The 19,061-nt window shown below is 45.8% G+C and overlaps 1 protein-coding gene and 2 long non-coding RNA genes across 4 annotated transcripts; 2 read left to right on the forward strand and 1 right to left on the reverse strand.

The window, feature by feature from the left end:
* The first annotated feature begins 2,490 nt into the window (after nt 1–2,490).
* Nucleotides 2,491–6,509, forward strand: LOC109757992 (uncharacterized). Its single transcript, XR_002231701.4, has 4 exons — nt 2,491–3,587; nt 3,661–3,878; nt 4,237–4,486; nt 6,115–6,509. It is a non-coding gene; the product is annotated as an uncharacterized lncRNA (long non-coding RNA).
* A 1,391-nt stretch (nt 6,510–7,900) lies between these two features.
* Nucleotides 7,901–12,312, forward strand: LOC120976909 (uncharacterized). Its single transcript, XR_012205519.1, has 4 exons — nt 7,901–8,842; nt 9,035–10,156; nt 10,358–10,516; nt 11,705–12,312. It is a non-coding gene; the product is annotated as an uncharacterized lncRNA (long non-coding RNA).
* Nucleotides 12,313–12,740: 428 nt separating this feature from the next.
* On the reverse strand, nt 12,741–17,692 carry LOC109757991 (protein root UVB sensitive 6). Of its 2 annotated transcripts, none has more exons than XM_020316835.4 (14): nt 17,204–17,692; nt 16,354–16,452; nt 16,164–16,277; nt 15,731–15,802; nt 15,505–15,615; nt 15,271–15,390; nt 14,987–15,088; nt 14,837–14,909; nt 14,280–14,360; nt 14,135–14,199; nt 13,940–14,041; nt 13,667–13,846; nt 13,242–13,530; nt 12,741–13,154 (listed from the first exon to the last, which is right to left on the reverse strand). In XM_020316835.4, the coding sequence occupies exons 1-13, from the start codon at nt 17,534–17,536 to the stop codon at nt 13,462–13,464; spliced, it is 1,521 nt and encodes a 506-aa protein (XP_020172424.1). In that variant the 5' UTR covers nt 17,537–17,692; the 3' UTR covers nt 12,741–13,154; nt 13,242–13,461. The 2 variants fall into 2 exon arrangements, with proteins under 2 accessions (XP_020172424.1, XP_020172423.1); XM_020316834.4 differs by having other exon boundaries at nt 13,235–13,530.
* Between the last annotated feature and the right edge of the window lie 1,369 nt (nt 17,693–19,061).

Here is a 19,061-nt window from a genome sequence, read left to right on the forward strand (position 1 = left end):
GCAACTCCCGAATACCGGAGGAACACTTTGTGTGCTACCAAACGTCACAACGTAACTGGGTGATTATAAAGGTGCACTACAGGTGTCTCTGATGGTACTTGTTGAGTTGGCATAGATCAAGATTAGGATTTGTCACTCCGATTGTCGGAGAGGTATCTCTGGGCCCTCTCGGTAATGCACATCACTATAAGCCTTGCAAGCAATGTACTAATGAGTTAGTTGCGGGATGATGCATTACGGAACGAGTAAAGAGACTTGCCGGTAACGAGATTGAACTAGGTATTGAGATACCAACGATCGAATCTCGGGCAAGTAACATACCGATGACAAAGGGAACAACGTATGTTGTTATGCGGTTTGGCCGATAAAGATCTTCATAGAATATGTAGGAGCCAATATGAGCATCCAGATTCCGCTATTGGTTATTGACCGGAGATGTGTCTCGGTCATGTCTACATAGTTCTCGGACCCGTAGGGTCCGCACGCTTAACGTTCGGTGACGATCGGTATTATGAGTTTATGTGTTTTCATGTACCGAAGATAGTTCAGAGTCCCGGATGTGATCACGGACATGACGAGGAGTCTCGAAATCGCTGAGACATAAAGATTGATATATTGGACAACTATATTCGGACACCGGATGAGTTCCGGGGGTCACCGGATATTTATTAGAGTGCCGGGGGGTTATCGGAACCCCCGGAGGGACTATTGGGCCTTCATGGGCCATAGGGAAGAGGGGAGGCAGCCCACAAGGGGCAGCCGCGCCCCCTCCCTATAGGGAGTCCGAATTGGACTAGGGAGGGGGGGGCGCCCCCCCTTTCCTTCTCCTTTCCCTCTCCTTCCTCCCCCCTTCCCCCTTCCTAGTAGGACTAGGAAAGGATGAATCCTACTCCTACTAGGAGGAGGATTCCTCCTCTCCTTGGGGCGCACCAAGGGCCGTCCGGCCTCCCCCTTGCTCCTTTATATACGGGGGTAAGGGGGCACCCTAGGACACACAAGTTGATTGTTCCAAGCCGTGTGCGGTGCCCCCTCCACCATATTTCACCTCGGTCATATCGTAGCGGTGCTTAGGCGAAGCCCTGCGTCGGTAACTTCATCATCACCGTCATCACACCGTCGTGCTGACGGAACTCTCCCTCGAAGCTCTACTGGATCGTGAGTTCGTGGGACGTCACCGAGCTGAACGTGTGCAGATAGCGGAGGTGCCGTACGTTCGGTACTAGGATCGGTCGATCGTGAAGACGTACGACTACATCAACCGCGTTGTCATAACGCTTCCGCTTACGGTCTACGAGGGTACGTGGACAACACTCCCCCCTCTCGTTGCTATGCATCACCATGATCTTGCGTGTGCGTAGGAATTTTTTTGAAATTACTACGTTCCCAAACACTTATTCCATCCCCAATACCCCATTGGACACCCTTCTTCAGCAGGTCTCGGCCATGCAGAATGGCACGCCAAGTTGTCGAGGCTGAGCGAGCAGCAACAACATTCCAAAAATCACCGAACGGGAAATACCTTCCTTTCAACACCTGCGCACACAGCAACCCAGGATCAGTCAGCAGTCGCCAGCCTTGTTTCCCCAACATCGCCTGATTGAACAGTGTCAAATCCTTGAAACCCATTCCTCAAAGGGATTTAGGGGTCGAGAGCCAATCCCAAGAACGCCAATGCATTTTCTTTTTACCATCCTCACGCCCCCACCACTGATCAGACACAATCTGTCGGAACTTCTCGCAAGTAGCTACCAGCAAACGGAAACAACTCGAAATGAAAGTGGGAATAGCCTGAGTCTTGGACTTAAGTAAAGTTTTAGTTCCTGCTCTCGACAACGGCCGATCCGACCAGCCATGGATATTCTGACGCGCCCTATCCGGAAGAAATTTGAAAGTGCTTGTGGGAGATCTTCCAACATCCATAGGCATACCCAGATAAGAATCATGAAACGTCTCGTTGAAAATATCCAGTTGAGCCTTCACACGATTTTTGACACTAACAGGACAATGCTTACCAAAGAACACCGATGACTTTTCCTTGTTAATTTCTTGCTCCGAACCTGAAATATAAGCTTAAGGTAGCCTCCAAAAATGCCACTCTTAGAATCACTCTTAAACTTGCCACCTGGCGTCAACTACGGTTGCCATAAAAAACGTTCGGATTGCTATGCTTAAAATCCGAACGTTCGGGATTTATTATTTCAGTAGTTTTTACTTTCATAAAAGGACCATCAATCAAACCTCATTATTCCTCACAAACCTACAAAGACAAGCCTGAATAACCAAAGTTCAAAGAGAAGGCTCCGCCACAACTGCGCCAACCTATATCTATCTATATCTATATCTATACTACTATTAATCTATACTACTATTAAAAGAGCAAATATAAACTCTCCTAACTCCACACAACAAAGTGTACACGGGATAACCAGAACCCTCTGATTAAATCAACTTAAACACATCCTACCATTCATATTGCGCCGATAGTCTGCCATCCAAATCAACGTTCCAGATCGAATGTTCCGCCGAGCAGACGCGCAATGGTCTGCCAATTTTCTTCCTCCGCGTTCCCGATCCCCGCCCTCGATTCCGTAATTTCCGGATAGATTCCACGGGAATCGTGGCTCCCCGATTGTTTTTCCTTTAGGCCCCGGATCAGAAAGAACGGATCCGCAGCAACCTTGCGCCGCCAAGGAGTGGGTGATAGCAGCGGTGGAAGAGGGCGTGGGTACCAAGGGGCCGACGACGACGACGGTCGTGGCCGAGGACGGGCCAAACAAGGCGGCGGCCGTGAGGGTGGAGGCCGCGCCCGTGGCTACAAAGGGGTTCGTGATGGCGGACGCGGCTGAGGCTATCAACAGGGCGGCAACGACTACGGCGGCCGCGGTGGGCGCAACAACTACAGCGGCCGCGGCCGGGCCAGAGTCAACCGCCCCGGACATGCATCAAGCCACGGGGCCTCCCCTCTCCGAGCGCTACCACGCAGAGGCGGCTCAGCTCCGGGAGAAGTTCCACGCGATGGACATCAGCCGTGTGGCTGTAGATCCAACCGACCGGCGATGGAGCAGCTGTCAGCGTTCCTCCGCGCGGCACCAGGTTCCGTTGCACCTCCTCCATTGTGCTCTCCCTGCCCCGCGGTCCCTACCAGAAGCCTTGCCAGCCGCAGTCTCCCAGATCCTCCTCTCTACGCGTCTCTGCTTCCCGTGCGACGTCGCCGGCTTCACGATCTCCACCACGATGGGCGTCACGAGCCCAAGGGAGCGCGTCGAGACCATGGCGATAATGCTTCCCTTCCTACCGTCGTTGCCGCGTTCCGCCAATTGCGGCAGGAAGCCATGGCGCAGGCAGAGAAGTCGCCTGTCGAGTAGGCGGCTTCAGCTGCAACACCGGATAAGTGACCCCTCCGTCATAAGATGAGGTTCTTCAGTTACACACCTGCAGCTTAAACAAAATTCATTTCTATTTTTGCAGATTTTGAATTCAGTGTAGTAGAGAACACCCACAAAATCTTCACAAGGATTCATGAACTCACTTTCCAATGGAAGAAATGTGATGTTCAATTAGCATTAACCCGATTGATCTCTTGCCTGGTAAATATCCGGTCGTCTGAATCTGGTTCCTCTGCAGATTATTCTGATGTTTATGGCATCGGATTTGGTGCAGGGGAAGGGGAGACTGAGGGGGAAATGGCGACCAAGAGGAGCGTGGGCACCCTGGGCGACAAGGACCTCAGGGGGAAGAAGGTGTTCCTTCGTGCCGATCTGAACATTCTGCTGGACGACAGCCAGAACATCACCGACGACAATTGCATCCGCGCCTCCGTGTTGTCCATCAAGTTCCTCATGGCGAAGGGTGCCAAGGCCATCCTGGCCAACCATCTGGTGAGCACGCGCTTCTCGATTTGTGTCTATGGCGTTTTACTGACGAATTTGTGCCGCTTGAGCTTAGAGTGTCAGATGGGGGACTTGCTGTCAGTCCTCTGTTCATCCACTAATCTCTTGGGAGTGAAGGGAAGAAGAAAGAAAATACTTTCAGCTAATAGTTGTATGTTCCGTAGCCTGTTAGCATTGTGCTTAAAAATCATAGTAACAAAAATAGTGAGGATTAACTTAGAATTGCATTTTCTTTGATTGTTTGTTACCTTTCTACTCAGAAACATACAGAACAGAGTCCGCTGTGCAGTTCATGTCAATTGCTTTTGTATATGTCGATTAGTCATTACAGTAATTTGTAAAACAGTTTGTTCAAATGGCTCCTGCCGCTTGCCATGCCTCACCCGCCGGCCCGTTCGCCACTAGCCTCGGCCCCCGCCCACTCGCCTCTCCTGTGGCATACGGTGCCCGACCCGGCTCTGTTTGTCTGCCTCCCTCGTGTTACTCGTCAGTCGGCCCCGCCATTCAGCCTATCGCGTGGCACATGGCTGTAGCCGCTTGATGTCGGGAGCAACACCACGGGATGGCCCTGCCGCACCTTCATCGCAGAGTCACCGGTAAATTCCTTGCTTTCTGTTCTCACAAAGGCAATTTCAAGTCTTGTGCGTTTTTATTTGATACCCGTGTGCCAAAAACTGAAGTCTATGTGGTACGACTGGAATTCCTGTTAAGTTCATATATTGCAATTCTGAAACTGAATTTTGTGTCTGTAGTTATTCTAATGTCCCTCGGTTCAACTCGGTGTATTTACTTCTCATGTTGAACTGATGTGTGATACTGGATCTTGTGTACTTTCAACAGCCTTGCAATTTTCGTTAGGATTTGGTGCGTGTGCATTTTCACATAATTTCTAACAATCCAGTTCACCTTTTAGTTGCAGAAGACTAACCAACTAGGCGCACATCGATCCATTTGTGTATGCTAGCCTCCTCCTCTGCATTTGCAGGCCGCCGAGTCCAACTCCGCTGCGGCGTAGATCACCCGCCCGCCACGCTGCGCAACTCACGATGCAGCTGGCCCTCCTCCGCAGCAAGGCTGTCTTCACGCTTATCGACATTAGTTTAATTCAGAGTCTATTTCGGTGTGTTTGGAGTGGATGGTAAGATGATGTACTCAAATACAATGAGAAGAGCAGGCATATCCACTGGGTGGTACCTTTTTCCGTAATAAAGTGGTGGTGGTGCTAATTAACTATGGGCTCTTAGTTTGATTCAGACTCTATAGGTGCACTGCATGCACTTTAGTACATAGCAAATTCGCAAACAAAATTTAACTTTTTGTTCATCTGTGTGAACTTCCTTTGCATATATGCTGATAACAGTTTAACTTCAAAATGAAAAGAGAATCCAATCCATACTGTGCTATAGTAATTTTTAGTGTCAACTAATTCAAGAGTACTTGAAATCTGATGGGAGTACTGATTGTGCATCATTTTCGACTAATCTTCTTAACTGAGACCAAATTTAAATGCCCTAGAGGCCTTAACACTAAGATGGCTTAATCCTTTCAGCATCTAACAATTATTATAAAAAAAACTGAGAAGACTCCACCTATGGTGAAGAATGGATGAGTCTGTTAGAAACTCGATCGTTTTCTTGTTTCAGTATTGTCCGCATCTTTGTTTCATGAAGATTCTATTCTGTATTTTTATGTCACATTTGAAGGTGTTGGCAAGTAGGTGGCTCTACATCTTGCCAATTCAATTTCTAATAGGCATGAGCCCCCTGTATTCTGGACAACTAAGGACACATGCATAATTACTTGATCATGTAGCAATTCTAAGTGAGACGCATGCATTTAGATTGGATGTTGAAGCGAGCCCGCCATTTTATTACTCTGAGAGAACTATACAGTGATATTTGGCTCTTGCTTTCAGTATTAGAGAATCATAGAAACTGAACTGCAGGGCTTACTATAGTTTTATGTGACATTCCTCTATGCCATCATGCCATACTGTTTATTTTGAGCAACCTTTCTATTGTATTTTGTTGGACAATTTTTAGTGTAATGTCTAGCACCTCAATATACAGTAAATAAGTGCAAGTATTTGATTTTCTCATGTTGTATTCATTTTCTTTGCTCTGCTACTGTAGCAATCAAATAGAATCACGCACAAGCTCCAGTTAGTCCTGTGCAAAACTGATGTAGAAGTGTGGACTATGGACTCCTTATTTTTCTGTTTCAGGCTTAGGATCATAGGGAAAAGTGTGGACTATGGATTCATACCAGAACTGGATTGGCCATGGCACATCTTCACCAACGAGTCATGGTGTCGGCAACAAAATTCAAGATTTCCCGTTTCCTTCATTTTCAAGCATCTCTCTTAAAGGCAATGTATGCAGGTTCATCATTCATGCGAGGGATATGAAAGGTGAAACAAAAGTAAAAGGTGTTTATCATAATTGTAAAGGAGTGTCGTGTCGATTTTATAAGTCCATTAGTATCCTACTACTCGCAGTTTTTGTAGTTCAATCAAATAGTACAATTTTCAAATGATATTTGTTATGGTTAGATATAAATATTTTAACATTTTGAGGTTCCGTGAGATGAGATGATGGCTCATGTGTCATTTTGACAAAAGTCCCACTACGGTCAGATCTTTTAGTTCAATTAGATAATGCAATTTTCAAATGATATGTGATATGGCGATATGCTTTTATTTATTTATTTATTTACTATGTTCCTTGTCACTGGTTTGTGCATGAATTGGCTACATGTCCCCAAAGCTAACCAAATAAGAATGAGAATTTCCTAACCGCACTTTGCACCGGAGCTTACTATGAAAGAAATGCTGCATCCCAAAATAACCACTCCTATTATTTTTATTTCCACCGGTTTAGTGACTTCATTCTTCACCAGAAGCCGTGAAAAATCTCTGTGAATAGCAACAACTAGCAGTAACTATGTTTGGTTCTAGGCTGCCCTGCTCCATGTAAATTGACAAGTCTTTTGCAGTATCAGTCTGATAACAAATACTCCCTCCATAAAGAAATATAAAAGTGTTGTAGTATAATTCTTCGCCATGTTAACTAGCAGTACTACATGCCAGAATCCATTCTCTTCATGCCCTGGAAGTAACTTCCTCTTTGCAGAATCCACATACTATGTATTACATGTAAAAAGTATGTTTATACAGGAGTTTTTTTTTCTTCTCATGGTTATACGTGCATTGCACGTGCATGCTCACTACCCCAATAGTATAACTCAACGACCAGAACGACCAACAGGAAAATGCGACATTGAGCCATATCGTCGAGATGGGCAGGCGGATAGGGGACGGTTCCCGGATAAATATTCTTCGTGATAACTGGATCGTGAGGAATGGGAGCCTCAGGCCTTTGGGCGAGGATTATGAGCAGGGCATTACTCATGCTGGCGACCTTCTCACGGCACACGACACGGCTTGGGCTTGGGACAGTGAGAAGCTGGCGCACATGTTCAGCTGTGATGATGCCAAGGTAAACCGCTATTGGCGGGCTGGGGACGAATGGCTATATTGCATGGACTTGTACCAAAAACGGCCAATTCACCGTAAGATCAGCGCATCTGTGAACAGAGTGAAGAGCGGACGGACGGGATCTTCCTCGTCGGTCAGCAAGCACAGGGGATGGCTGGCCCTTTGGGACACTCATGCTACAAACGAGGTCAAAGTACACATGTGGCTTGTGATGCGTAATGGTCTTGCGGTCGGTGACGAGCTCCATCATAGAGGGATCAAGCCTGGGTTATTTTGAGGCTCAGGTTTGCTGGTTTAGGCGCTCTGCTATTGGAGCTGCTCACAAGTTAGCTAAAGCGCGGGGTTAGCAATGAACTTTGTAAGATGTGATTTTATGCCCCACCTGATTGTATCCCGCATATTGTGCCGGCTGAGATTTCAAAGTCCGAATGCTGTTTAAGTAATCTACACTACTATTAAACAAGAGGACATGTTCACAGGGCGAACGAAAACTCTGCCGTTCCCACGCCCGCACGAGGGAAACAATCGCGCCCTTGATTCCGCTGGCAGCTCCCTAATTTTCAGGCCGATTCCAACTGAATCGTGCCTCCCCGATCCTTCTTTCTCTCCCCAGATCGAGGAAAACAGCGCCGCCTCCTCCCTTCTCCCACAATGACGCAACCCCCAATCCTCAGCCGAACTGCCCTGCGACAACCTCCCGGGCACTCTCCCCGCGACAACCTCCAGAGCGGCCCGGAGCGGCGTGCACTGGAAGCCGGAGCCGGTAAGGAGTGCGGCCACCGCCGGCAGACAAGGGGAGGCGTGGTCGAGCTCTTTTGGGTCGGCCATGGAGGCCGCGCGCAAGCCCGCGGCGCGGCGGCGCCCGCTCCCCCTGCCTCTCCGGCCGCACCGGTCTCCTCCCAAAGGACGAAGTGGGCGCATGTGTGGCGGCCGCCGGCGAACGAGGCCACGCACGAGCCCGCGGCGCGGCGGCGCGGATCCCTCTTCCCCCTGCCGGTTTGAAATCCGCACCGTCGCCGGCAAGGTAACTGCTCTCCTCCGGTTAGGCCCTGGCCTGGGCATGTGCAGCCGGTGCGAGCAATCACCGAGCCATCAGTGATTTGTTGATCCCTATGATTCACTCTCTAATTTGCATTGGTCAGTAAAAGATCCTCCTCTATAAGCGGAGCAGGTTGCTTTGCTTTGTATCCGATCTAATTTGTGCTTTACTTCTTTTTGGGCTGTACTGATTCTCCATATGCTCCACTTGAGAGAGCAAGAGAAGGTTACTCTACTCCATTATCTACTAATTCCAGCAATCAAGGTCAATACATGTTACATCAATCAGGGTCAGTAATCAGTACTACTAATTTCAGAGAAGACCTGTATAGCAGTACTACTCCATCGGCAAGCGTTCGGTGCTAGATTTCTTTCACGCCTATGTGGTGTTGTGCCATGGTCGCTCTCCCTCCTCCAGGTTTGATTTTTCAAGTTTCGTGTCTTTGTGTTTTAAGATGTCATCCCAAAAGTATTTGTAACATGAAAAACCAAAGAAAGAGAAGATTAACACGTGAGTTTATAAATTCTCAAAAGGAAGTCATTGAAGAAAATTTAGGACAAATATAGGCACTTGAACCGGCAAAGGGCCTCACTTTGTTATCTTGCACAGGGACTCAGCCAAGTCCGGCCTGGCCATGCCTCCGTCCTCCCGCCTTGCCGGCTGCGTGTGTGTGCTGTATGTGCTTGACGCTGCATGCTTGTTGGCTTGTCACTGGGTGCTTGTCGCTGCTGGCCTGCTGCAGCTGCTGCTGCTTTGCTGTATATATTTGTATAATGCTTGCATCTTGTATGCAGCTATGCTTTGTTTTATACTGACATTGTTGTTGCTGCTGCTGACCTGTTGATGTTGTTGCTTACTGCCGCTGTCCTCCTGATGTTGTTGCTGTGCTGGCCAAGGAGTGAGTCCAGAGATACACAACATTCAATTATGAGGATATAGGAAATTAATGGTCATTCAGTCATTGATGATATAAAAAGAGGCATGAAGGCAACGAAAGGGGCAGTATTTTGATCTCATGTCATCTCGCACATAGATTATTTGTTCTTCTTTACGTACCATTTTATTAATTATTTATATATACCCACCATACCGCCGTATTATTGTTTCTTGAAATTACCGTATCCCCATTTCCTTATCGCCGTATCCGTAACGCCGGTGCTTCATAGCTATGAAGCATGAGTCTACAATGATCTATTTTCATGTTCTATCAAGAAGTTCTGTTTGCAATTTTCTTATATAAGTTTCATTTATGACAATAATGATCGATCCATGTTCATAGCTATGTACGTGTTTCACTGGTATTACCATTGTTCATAGTGTAAGCATATTAAACAGTTATATGCTTATTGCACTACAAAGTGTAAACTATTTATTATGTTCCATCATTTGACAGAGCAATGCTAAAGTTCTAAAGTATCAAGTGATTGAATACACTGAAAATGATTACATATGCAAGCTTTGCAAAGTAGAGAACCTCTTTTTTAGCCTCCACCAATTTATTGTTGTCCTTGTGTTGCTTGGATAAAATGAAATGCATACTATACTTGCCCTAAATGCTGTGTTTGGGAGATCGAGCATGGCTTACGTATGCCTTTGCCACAAAATTCTGTTCTTGGGGCTAAAGATCTGCCAAGGGCCATGCATAGCGATCATATAGAAGAACAACTCTTTAAACGGCTCAATGAAGAGAGACACGAACGGGCTATTCATGATGGGAAAAGTTTTGATGAGGTTAGTGCTGCCTCATCAATTTACAGAATCTTACGTTTATGGATCCTATGTTTTCTTTTTCTTGTTTATATCTTGATTTCCTTTCCTGAATATGAAATATGTGGTTTGTGTACTTCTTATAAACAGAGATGTGTTGCTCCTTCTGCATACTTTTATTCCTTTTTTTCAGAATTTGACTGTATTTAAGTGTTTTTTTGCTAGATCCTTGTTTCATGCACGTGCACTTTTTTTGGGGAATCGGGAGCTTTTCCGGACTGAATAAGTAGAGTTATAGTCAAGCTGAAGGCTGAAAACGAAGCCATAATTCATATTTATCCAAGCACACCTTTGCCGCTCAGGCGAATCGTTTTTTGCACACAGGTGAGCAGCAACATTAGCTGGTCTGTGCACAAGCCTAAATTGAAAACTAGAATAAACTCTACTTAGTTGGTTCACTTCCTTCAGGATGGGGGCAATCACTGATCTGTCTTGAGCATCACTGGACCAAAATATATGTACCACCTAGCAACAGATTGCTGGTACAAATATATGTACATACATTTGGGTGTATAGCTGGTTGATGTATTGTTTTAATGAGGGTTTGGTTTACGAGTGTGTGCAGTCTGTATAAGACTAGGAGTATTGGATGGTTTTGAGTCGGCACTCGGCAGTATGTATTTTGAATGAAGTTTGTGGTATGTATAGGGGTGATAGATTGGATAGGAACTTCTGCTCTAATTACTATGGTTGTGGTGAAATCATGTTTTGCTTGAATTATACTCCCTCCGTTCCTAAATATAAGTCTTTCTAGGGATTCCAAGAAGGGACTACATATGGAGCAAAATGAGTGAATTTACACTCTAAAACATGTCTACATACATCCGTATGTAGTTTATAGTAGAATCTCTAAAAAGACTTATATTTAGGAACGGAGGGAGTATATTTGGAACTGATCTTAATTTACTAGATAAATCAATTCCGAAATCCAATAAACTTCTATAATTTCTATAATTTCCAAGAATAGGAGTATTGCTGGTTAATCAATTGATTTACATTAATATCTTAAAAGGGGACCGCACGCATGTCCTGATGCTAAATCTTTTTAGAAAGGAAGGGTTTATGTAATTTTGGTAGGATAAAAAATGTAACCTTAGTATTACCTAGAGCTAGGATATTTGAGTAGATTATTTTAATTTTTGTGCTCATATGTGAGATCATGATAAAATTTGGAATATCATGTTGCTATAACGGAATCAGTCGGGATCGTGAAGTCTGCACCAGAATGTTGACCACCCTTTTTTGTTTTTTAAGTTAAGGAATTTACAACAAGTCTCTTGCAAAAATAACTGTCCTATCCCTTTCTACAATCTCTCTATATCTTTGTTAGATAAGGTAAGTATTGCATAATAGTTCGGTTTTCCGTGATTTTTTTCATTCCTCTGTGTAATAGCCTAATATGGGTTCACAATCAATAACATGCTCACCATCGAGAGTAACGATCAGTCGATATGTACTCCTAATTCTCTCTCTTATAAACGTGAAGTCCAAATGCCTACTGGCTGCTTTCAGGTGACTGGAATTTTGAGCCTTCAGCTTGTCGATATGTGCTTGAGAAGTAGGTAAGATGGAGCTAAGGCTGAGATGGAGGCGACACTGCCTGCCGCAACGATTCCAAGATGCTGAGCTAGGACCTGGACGGAGGCGGGGACGACACTACTTGTGGTGGCGTCTCCAAGATGAAGATCTAGGACCTGGATGGAGGCAGGGACGACGCAACTTGTCCCAGCGTCGTCAGCGGAGGACATGCAGCGGGTTGTGGGGTTTGGGTGGAGGTGGGTTAGAGGGATGACCGGTGGCAGCAACGGCAACTCGGGTAGACCAGGGCGGCGAGGCTGCAGTGCGGGCGTTCGTGTGCCAGGAAGAAGGTTACAGTCCGTTGGATGCATAATATGGGAGGGCGGAGGAAAAACTGACTGAAGAAAAAATCTTTTCGAGCCTGAAATAGTCGCTCTCAATTGTAACCATAGAAGCTTGGCACGTTTTGAAGAACCAGAGTTGCCTGTGTGTTCTAGAGTTTTTTCTTGCAACTTTAAGTCCTTTGTTTGCTCTATCTTGAAGACCTTTGTTCTACACGTCTTACTATGGGTTTTGAAGAAATAGAGTTGTGTGATCTGTCATGGTGAAAGAGAAGGTGCTCGTGATGAGATAGAATTGCACTATCTGTCTTTTATCGGGGTCCATAGAGCTAAATCCAAGCCATATATATCTCGGTAGCAATTCAGGTTCAAATACAACACCTTCTCTTCTATCTGTAATTAGCAACGTGGATTAACTATGTGTAACTTTACATTGTCTGAATCATCGCATTGTTATGACTAACTTTCTCAACACGTGCATTGCACGTGCACATCTACTAGTACTCAGAAGAAGAAGAAAAGGATCCAGCCAAAAAGGGGACAGCTCGTTTCGCCTCCATCGGCCGTACTAACCCAGATGCAGATGCAGCAGAGTACCAGAAAATGCTGTTGCAGCGGCAGAGAGAGGGGAAAACACTAGTCTGTCAGTGACGGCCACAGCCATGTCGCAGACCACACATCACACAAAATTTAACTCAACAGCAAAACGCTTCCGATTATTACAACAACAAGCAGGTACTAGTATGTACAAGCATCGACATAAAAACACTCTCCATCCCAAAAACTGCAACTTACAACAAGCGGCCCTACAAAGGTGAATGACGAACAGTCGAACACCATATCCCGAAGTACGGCAGGTCAACAAAAAAGGAAACAGCTCTTCCTACATTCCGAAAACGACTCCGCAGCCGACGAACACCACTCACGAACAGGCTACATACAGTTAGCAAGTCCTCTCCATCACAGCGACGCTACTACCAGCAAACTTAAATATACGTCCCTCTAGGGAACCTACTCCTATGCAGTTAGCAGTTGGAGGTCGCCCTCGGTCTTCGCATGGCTCGGCGCGAGCATATCTCGTCCCGCGTTATTTTTTCCACGACCTGACAAGTCTCAAGCATCAAATGATTGGCCAACAACAGATTTCTGGTGTAAATGCAAGTCAAGGGGGGCAAGAACTTACGACTTACAGCTTCTTGGTGTCCCCGGATTTCGGCAGGTGTAGTTGATACAGCGGTTAGGGGGTTGCACGAGATGATAGGCTCGCTGGTTCACACCTAGGCCGGGCTCCAACACATGTTAGTTCAGCTACCAACAACTCATCAGCATCATGTCCCATCTTCGTCGAAAAAGCTAGAATAACAGCTAGAGATGGTATCATCCAGTCGATGGTAAATGGAAATAGTGAAGTCACTGCGGTCTCGTGACGCATAATCGAGCCTTCCCAGGGTTAAGAAGTGACTCCGACATTATCCAACCCTGACATGCAAGGAAAAGGAATGTGGTTAGTCATGTACCGAGGGTTTCAATCAAGCGGCTTGTCACAATTATGTCCAAGTGGTTGGGAGTGCTAGATAGTAGATAGCACACTTATCACAAAGAGAAGGAGCGTTACCTGTTCTTTAGCTTTCTTCCTGAATGTTCCGTAAGAGGATGACACAATTTTGCAGGATTCTGCGATGTGTGCCAGGAAATCCATGTTCCGTGGGTGCGGGTTCCCGTAGTGATCTGATCGATTGGAGCTCATCCTCTTCCGTTCATGTGATACATTGATGAAATGCAGCAACACATGGGCCTGTAAAGCAGTGTCGTTATCAGGACATAGGACAATTAGGGACCGCAAACACACCTAAAAGCCAAAATTACTGCAACGCAAACAGCTGCTTACATGGAAAGCAGCTTTGAGAATGTCATCTGGCTTTGCGTGGTCCTTGAGTAACGCATATACTTTATCCTTCGTTGGGTTATATGTAACCATGTATCGCTCATCCTGCAATTAAGATAGGAAGTATTAGCCATACCAAAAGAAGGAATGCAGGAAATATACTGGTAGTGGCCACTGGCCAGGGATCTGGGGATGAACCTCAAACAAAGGCCTTGTGGCAACAAATGAAACGGGTTCTTGAAATGCTTCTCCAAATCGTGATCCTGAAAGAAAGTATCAGACTGTAAAAAAACATTCCATGTACAACGAAAGGACCACAGTCAGAAGAAACCATAATGCAAACCTATTGAAACTGGCTCATGCCGCCAAGGATGAATAAATATCGTCTCCTGCGAGTTTCCTTCCTTCAACGAGGGAACATACCCTGTACCATGAAAGGTTGGAGAATCAAGTACTACATAAAATCGCAATTAAGACAGAAGATGCGTCTAAAGGAGACCACAATTAGAACTTCCAGAAACTCTAAAAGTTCCATATGGCAGTTTCGAGCTCAATACTGAGAGTGCAAGGATAGAAGAGAATATGTCCAACCCATTGTGCTGACACACACCAAAAGTTCATGTTTTCACCATGGTTATGGATTGATCAAAAGGAACTTGGTGCCTGTCAAATCTTTTCTAAAGCCTTTTGAATTCTTACTTTGCTATGCCTAATACTGTATTTGGCTTCGCTTTAGGAAGCATTTCACAAATATAAGTGCCGCTTTACTGGTCACATTAATATAACTGATAAAGATCAGTGGTTTGTCCATATAAACAATTCTAGAAGTACGTTTGCATTTTCTAAAACAATTCAAAGCATAATATTTAAAAAAAATCAAAGCAGAAATCCGTGATTTACCTGTCTTAATAAAGGAATCCACTGCAACAGTAAACCTTGCCCTGTTTAGGGTATTCAGCACAACAGACCTCACCTGGCAAGAAACTCGGTATCAACATATGACTTGCAGAGGGAACAACAAGACCCAAGAAATAAAGTATTGAAGTGAACCTCATGATATGAACTCAGGAGATATCCACATGACAGGAGGGCAAATGAAGTCACCAACGATGGGTTCCGCTTTGTGATAAAGATGCTCAAACCAGTGCCCAGCTTCATGTGAAATCAAAAAAATAATGTCAGAATTGCTGCTAAATTAAGTGAACAGATGATATCATGTACTCATACAACCAAAAGCTCAGGTCACACCATCAAATTATGTGAGTAAATCAGCCAACTCAGTTGCATGCCTGATCAATGTGCCACTTGCGCAAAGGAAACATGTTAATAATTACCAGATCTGCAATGTTCCCGACGGATTCGCCTTTAGCAGTCACATCTCCAATATTTTCTCCTCTTGCATATGCCTTGTAGATTGGGGTGCGAGTTGAGGTCGACGTAACAGCAGCGACATTCTAAAAATGTTGCATGAAAAAACAGAAGTTCTTCATCAATACTTTCAAAACAGTGTCGAGTATATGTACTTGAAATCCAATTACTGCAACTTTGAACAACTGGCGAGGACAGACCTTTACAACATTTGCAACGCAAGCCATAGGCAAGAAAAACTGAGGGAAGGCTGCAGTAGCTAACTCTATCCCAGCGCCTATCTCCAGCAAGAGATCACTAGAAAAGCGGAGCTACAGAAAAAATCAGTCTCAGTTAGTCGTGCACACGGGACCAAGAAATGGGAAATAAAGTACAGTGGATAACTAGATGGTAAAAAAAATGTAAACATGCTTTAAAATGTTTTACCTGCTTTAGGTCATTGTCAAACTTCTTCCCTTGTCGCGCAAAAAGCATTTTTCCAACACGTCCAGCACCGTCCTGGAGCAGGACCACAATCACAACTATATGATTAGAATAAATAATATGTGCTTGATTTCTGATGACAAGAAGTAAAGAAGAGCATATCAGCCAAACAGAAGATATTGCTATCAGATGACCAATAACTTTAGAAGGATAAGACTTCAGGTTCATGAAGTTTATCGCAAAAAACTCTTCTACTCCCTCCAGTCCAAATTAATTGGCGCATACTTAGTACAACTTCAGTACAAAGTTGTACTAGGTGTGCGTCAATTAATATGGATCACAGGGAGTAATAAATTTCTGATTTGCCTTAAAATGAATCAGCAGAAAGGATGATGACCTAAACAAATAGATTCTTGAATAGACATGATTTGTTTACCTTGAGGATCCAATTGATAGCAATGGCACCCGGGGTAACCTTGCTTTGAGAGACTCCAACGGAGCTCAGCAAGGTTCTTGTTGTGAACACGCCCATTGCTCCACCAAAAAAATGCTGAACAGCGAACATATCTTAGCATGATACATATGAATCAAGACAGTGAATACTGAACACAAGTTCTAAACTGTACCTTGAGAGCTCTCCAGGTCATGTATGGGACGTATGAAGGAGTAACACTGTCTGGAAACCCTTCAGGCACAACATACGATCTTACAAACGCCATTATTTCCTGCAGCCATAGTGTGTAATGGTGTTATTTATCAAACCTGTATGGTCAATGTACTTTATTAGAGATAGAACATAAATGTGGAGTGATTTCAACTCTCCACGCAGCACTTTAATCTTCACATAACAATGTAGAATCCTCTATTCAATACTGTAGTTGAAAACAACTGCTACACAACTTAACTCCAAAATGAATTCCATTAATCCCAATTTCTTCTCTAAAAAGGATGAGAATAAACTGACGAGGACAGCTTCCACAGGTAATAATTCTAAAAAGTACTTTCAGTCAGCAAACAACTTAATCTGGCATGTGTAGTCCACTGCAATATTAAATTTCCTACAAACTACCTTAGTCCCAACTAAAATTTGACGGCGAAAACAATACTGCCTTGGACTAAAATAACTTTGTACTACAGGAACAAAGTCATAGTCCTGGAAGTACGACACAATTTACTCTCCCGGTTTCACCTAAATAAAAATAAAATTGCCTCGAAAGTATCAAGACAGTACACTCCTGGGCGGAACTAGAGCGTGCATCCTGAGAAGAAAAAACATATCTACATTTTGCAGCTGCACAAATAATCTACAATTCGCAGATGGCTACGCCTTGCGTACACCGAATCGCCCAAAATCCACAACCAATTCCCCCCAAATCAAACCGGAAACCTAACGCGGAGGAGAGCCATCACACCAAAAACACACAACCAACAGCAGCAAAGACGACGGGACGCGGCAATTCCACCCAAACGGCTCACCTCGGCGGGCGGCAGCGGCGACTGGAGCGGCACGGCCCTGACGGAGGCCCCCAGGGGGACGGCGGACCCGCCCCTGCCCCGGCCCTTCCCCTTGCCCTTCCCGGGGGCCGCATCCACCACGTACTTCCACCGCCGGCCCTCCACCTCCTCGAGGCAGAGGAAGCCCTCGAGCGCGGGCGCGGGCGCCTCCAGGGCCGCGGGCGCGACGGCCTCGGCGATCGTGGAGGTCCGCACGGCCTCGCGCACCAGCCGCGCGTCGGGCGGCGGCGGCGGCGCCTGCACCGTGACGGCCTGCGCCGCGGCGGTCCGCTTGATCCCCACCGCCGGCGCCATGGGCCGCTGCGCGGAGCGCGAGCGCGGGGCGCTGCTTAGTCAGATGGTTGTCGCGACGGGCGCACAGGACAGGGAGGCGGGGCGGGGCGGAGTGGTTGGAGAGAGAAAAGGGAGGGCGGAGGGTTATATTGGCGGAGCCGCGGAAATGCCAAGATGGAGGTGAGAGACCAGACAGCGGAGAGAGAAAAGGTTTTATAGACCGGGAGAGGTCTCTCTTTGCTCCGCTAGGGGCACCAGCGCCGTGCACCCACTTTACTTGTTGCCTTTCACGGCGGGGCAGCCCGGTCCCGGCCGTCGGAACGTGGTGGTCCGGTGTGGCGCCGGATACACGAACTGCTACGGGCACACGGTTGAAAACCAATTGTCTCACACGCAATGACTGTTTGCGGGGAGGGTTGTTTGTGGCATCCACACGTCGATGGTTATTGGAAGTTTACGGGGAAAAGATGATTGGGGCATACCGGCGTGGTTATCCAGTTGTGTCATTGGAAGCATGAAACGCAACATATGTATCAGCGATTGAAAACATATTTTCTTGCACATAATGAATATTTATGGCTGGTAGGTTGTTACTTGAATCCACGCGTCGGTGGTTATTGCAAAATTTACGGGAAAGCGATTATCTACGCACGTCAGCATGCTTATCTAGTATGACACGAAAATGTGAACACTACAGACACGAGAAGTTGAAACGCCACTATCTTTACACGCAATGATCGTTTCTCGGGATGGTGTTCTATCTATGATCAATATGTTGGTATTGCAAGTTTACGAGGGAGAGATTATCGGCGCATGCCGACATGGTGGGTAGTGTGACAACAAAAACGCGAACCGCAACGGACATAGAGAGTTACCATGACAATACACGCAATGGTTGTTTGTGGGATCCCTGCGCCGGTGGTTGTTGGACGTTTACGAGGGAGAGATGAGCAGTGCACGCCAATAGGGTCGTCTAGTGTGACACCAAAGATGAAAGTTGAAACACCATAATCTTACACACCACGACTATTTTTATGTGTAGGAGTGTTTCTAGATTTTTTCACACGCGGGTGATTAATGAAACGCCACTATCTTGCACGCGATGACTGTTTGTGGGGTAGGGTTGTTTCTAAGATCCACAGGTCGGTGGTTATTGAAAGTTTACGGGGGAGAGATGATCATGACAACATGATGGTCTAGTGGGACATTAAGGATGAAAGTTGAAACACCACTATCTTACACACAATGACATGAATTGCGAAGTAGGGGTGTTTTCAGGATTCACACGTGAGCGACTATTAAAACAATGGTTTAGTCTAGGGTAGTTCATGCGCACCAATGTATTTTTTCATGGGCCTATATCCAAGATAAGAAAGAAAGCCTAGCGATTAAGCCTCGGCTTTCTGTTCAATCTGGCGACATAGTAATTTTATTGTATGAGTTATATGATTTGTGGTTGCACCCTTTCCAACTCGAACTTAGGCTTTCCACCGTTCCAGATCCCGGAACCCTAGCGAGGCGACGACATGCACCAGCTGAAGGCGAG

Source organism: Aegilops tauschii, chromosome 3 (genome assembly GCF_002575655.3).
Source record: "Aegilops tauschii subsp. strangulata cultivar AL8/78 chromosome 3, Aet v6.0, whole genome shotgun sequence".
NCBI lineage: Eukaryota > Viridiplantae > Streptophyta > Magnoliopsida > Poales > Poaceae > Aegilops > Aegilops tauschii.

What these genes read in the sequence shown, in the direction of transcription:
- LOC109757991 (XM_020316835.4), bottom strand. Translation starts at nt 17,536, where the DNA reads ATGGCGCCGGCGGTGGGGATCAAGCGGACCGCCGCGGCGCAGGCCGTC. An exon ending in TGACCTGGAGAGCTCTCAAG is followed by an intron (nt 16,278 to 16,353) that starts GTACAGTTTAGA and finishes TTCGCTGTTCAG; the next exon opens with CATTTTTTTGGTGGAGCAAT. An exon ending in GCGTTGCAAATGTTGTAAAG is followed by an intron (nt 15,391 to 15,504) that starts GTCTGTCCTCGC and finishes CAACATTTTTAG; the next exon opens with AATGTCGCTGCTGTTACGTC.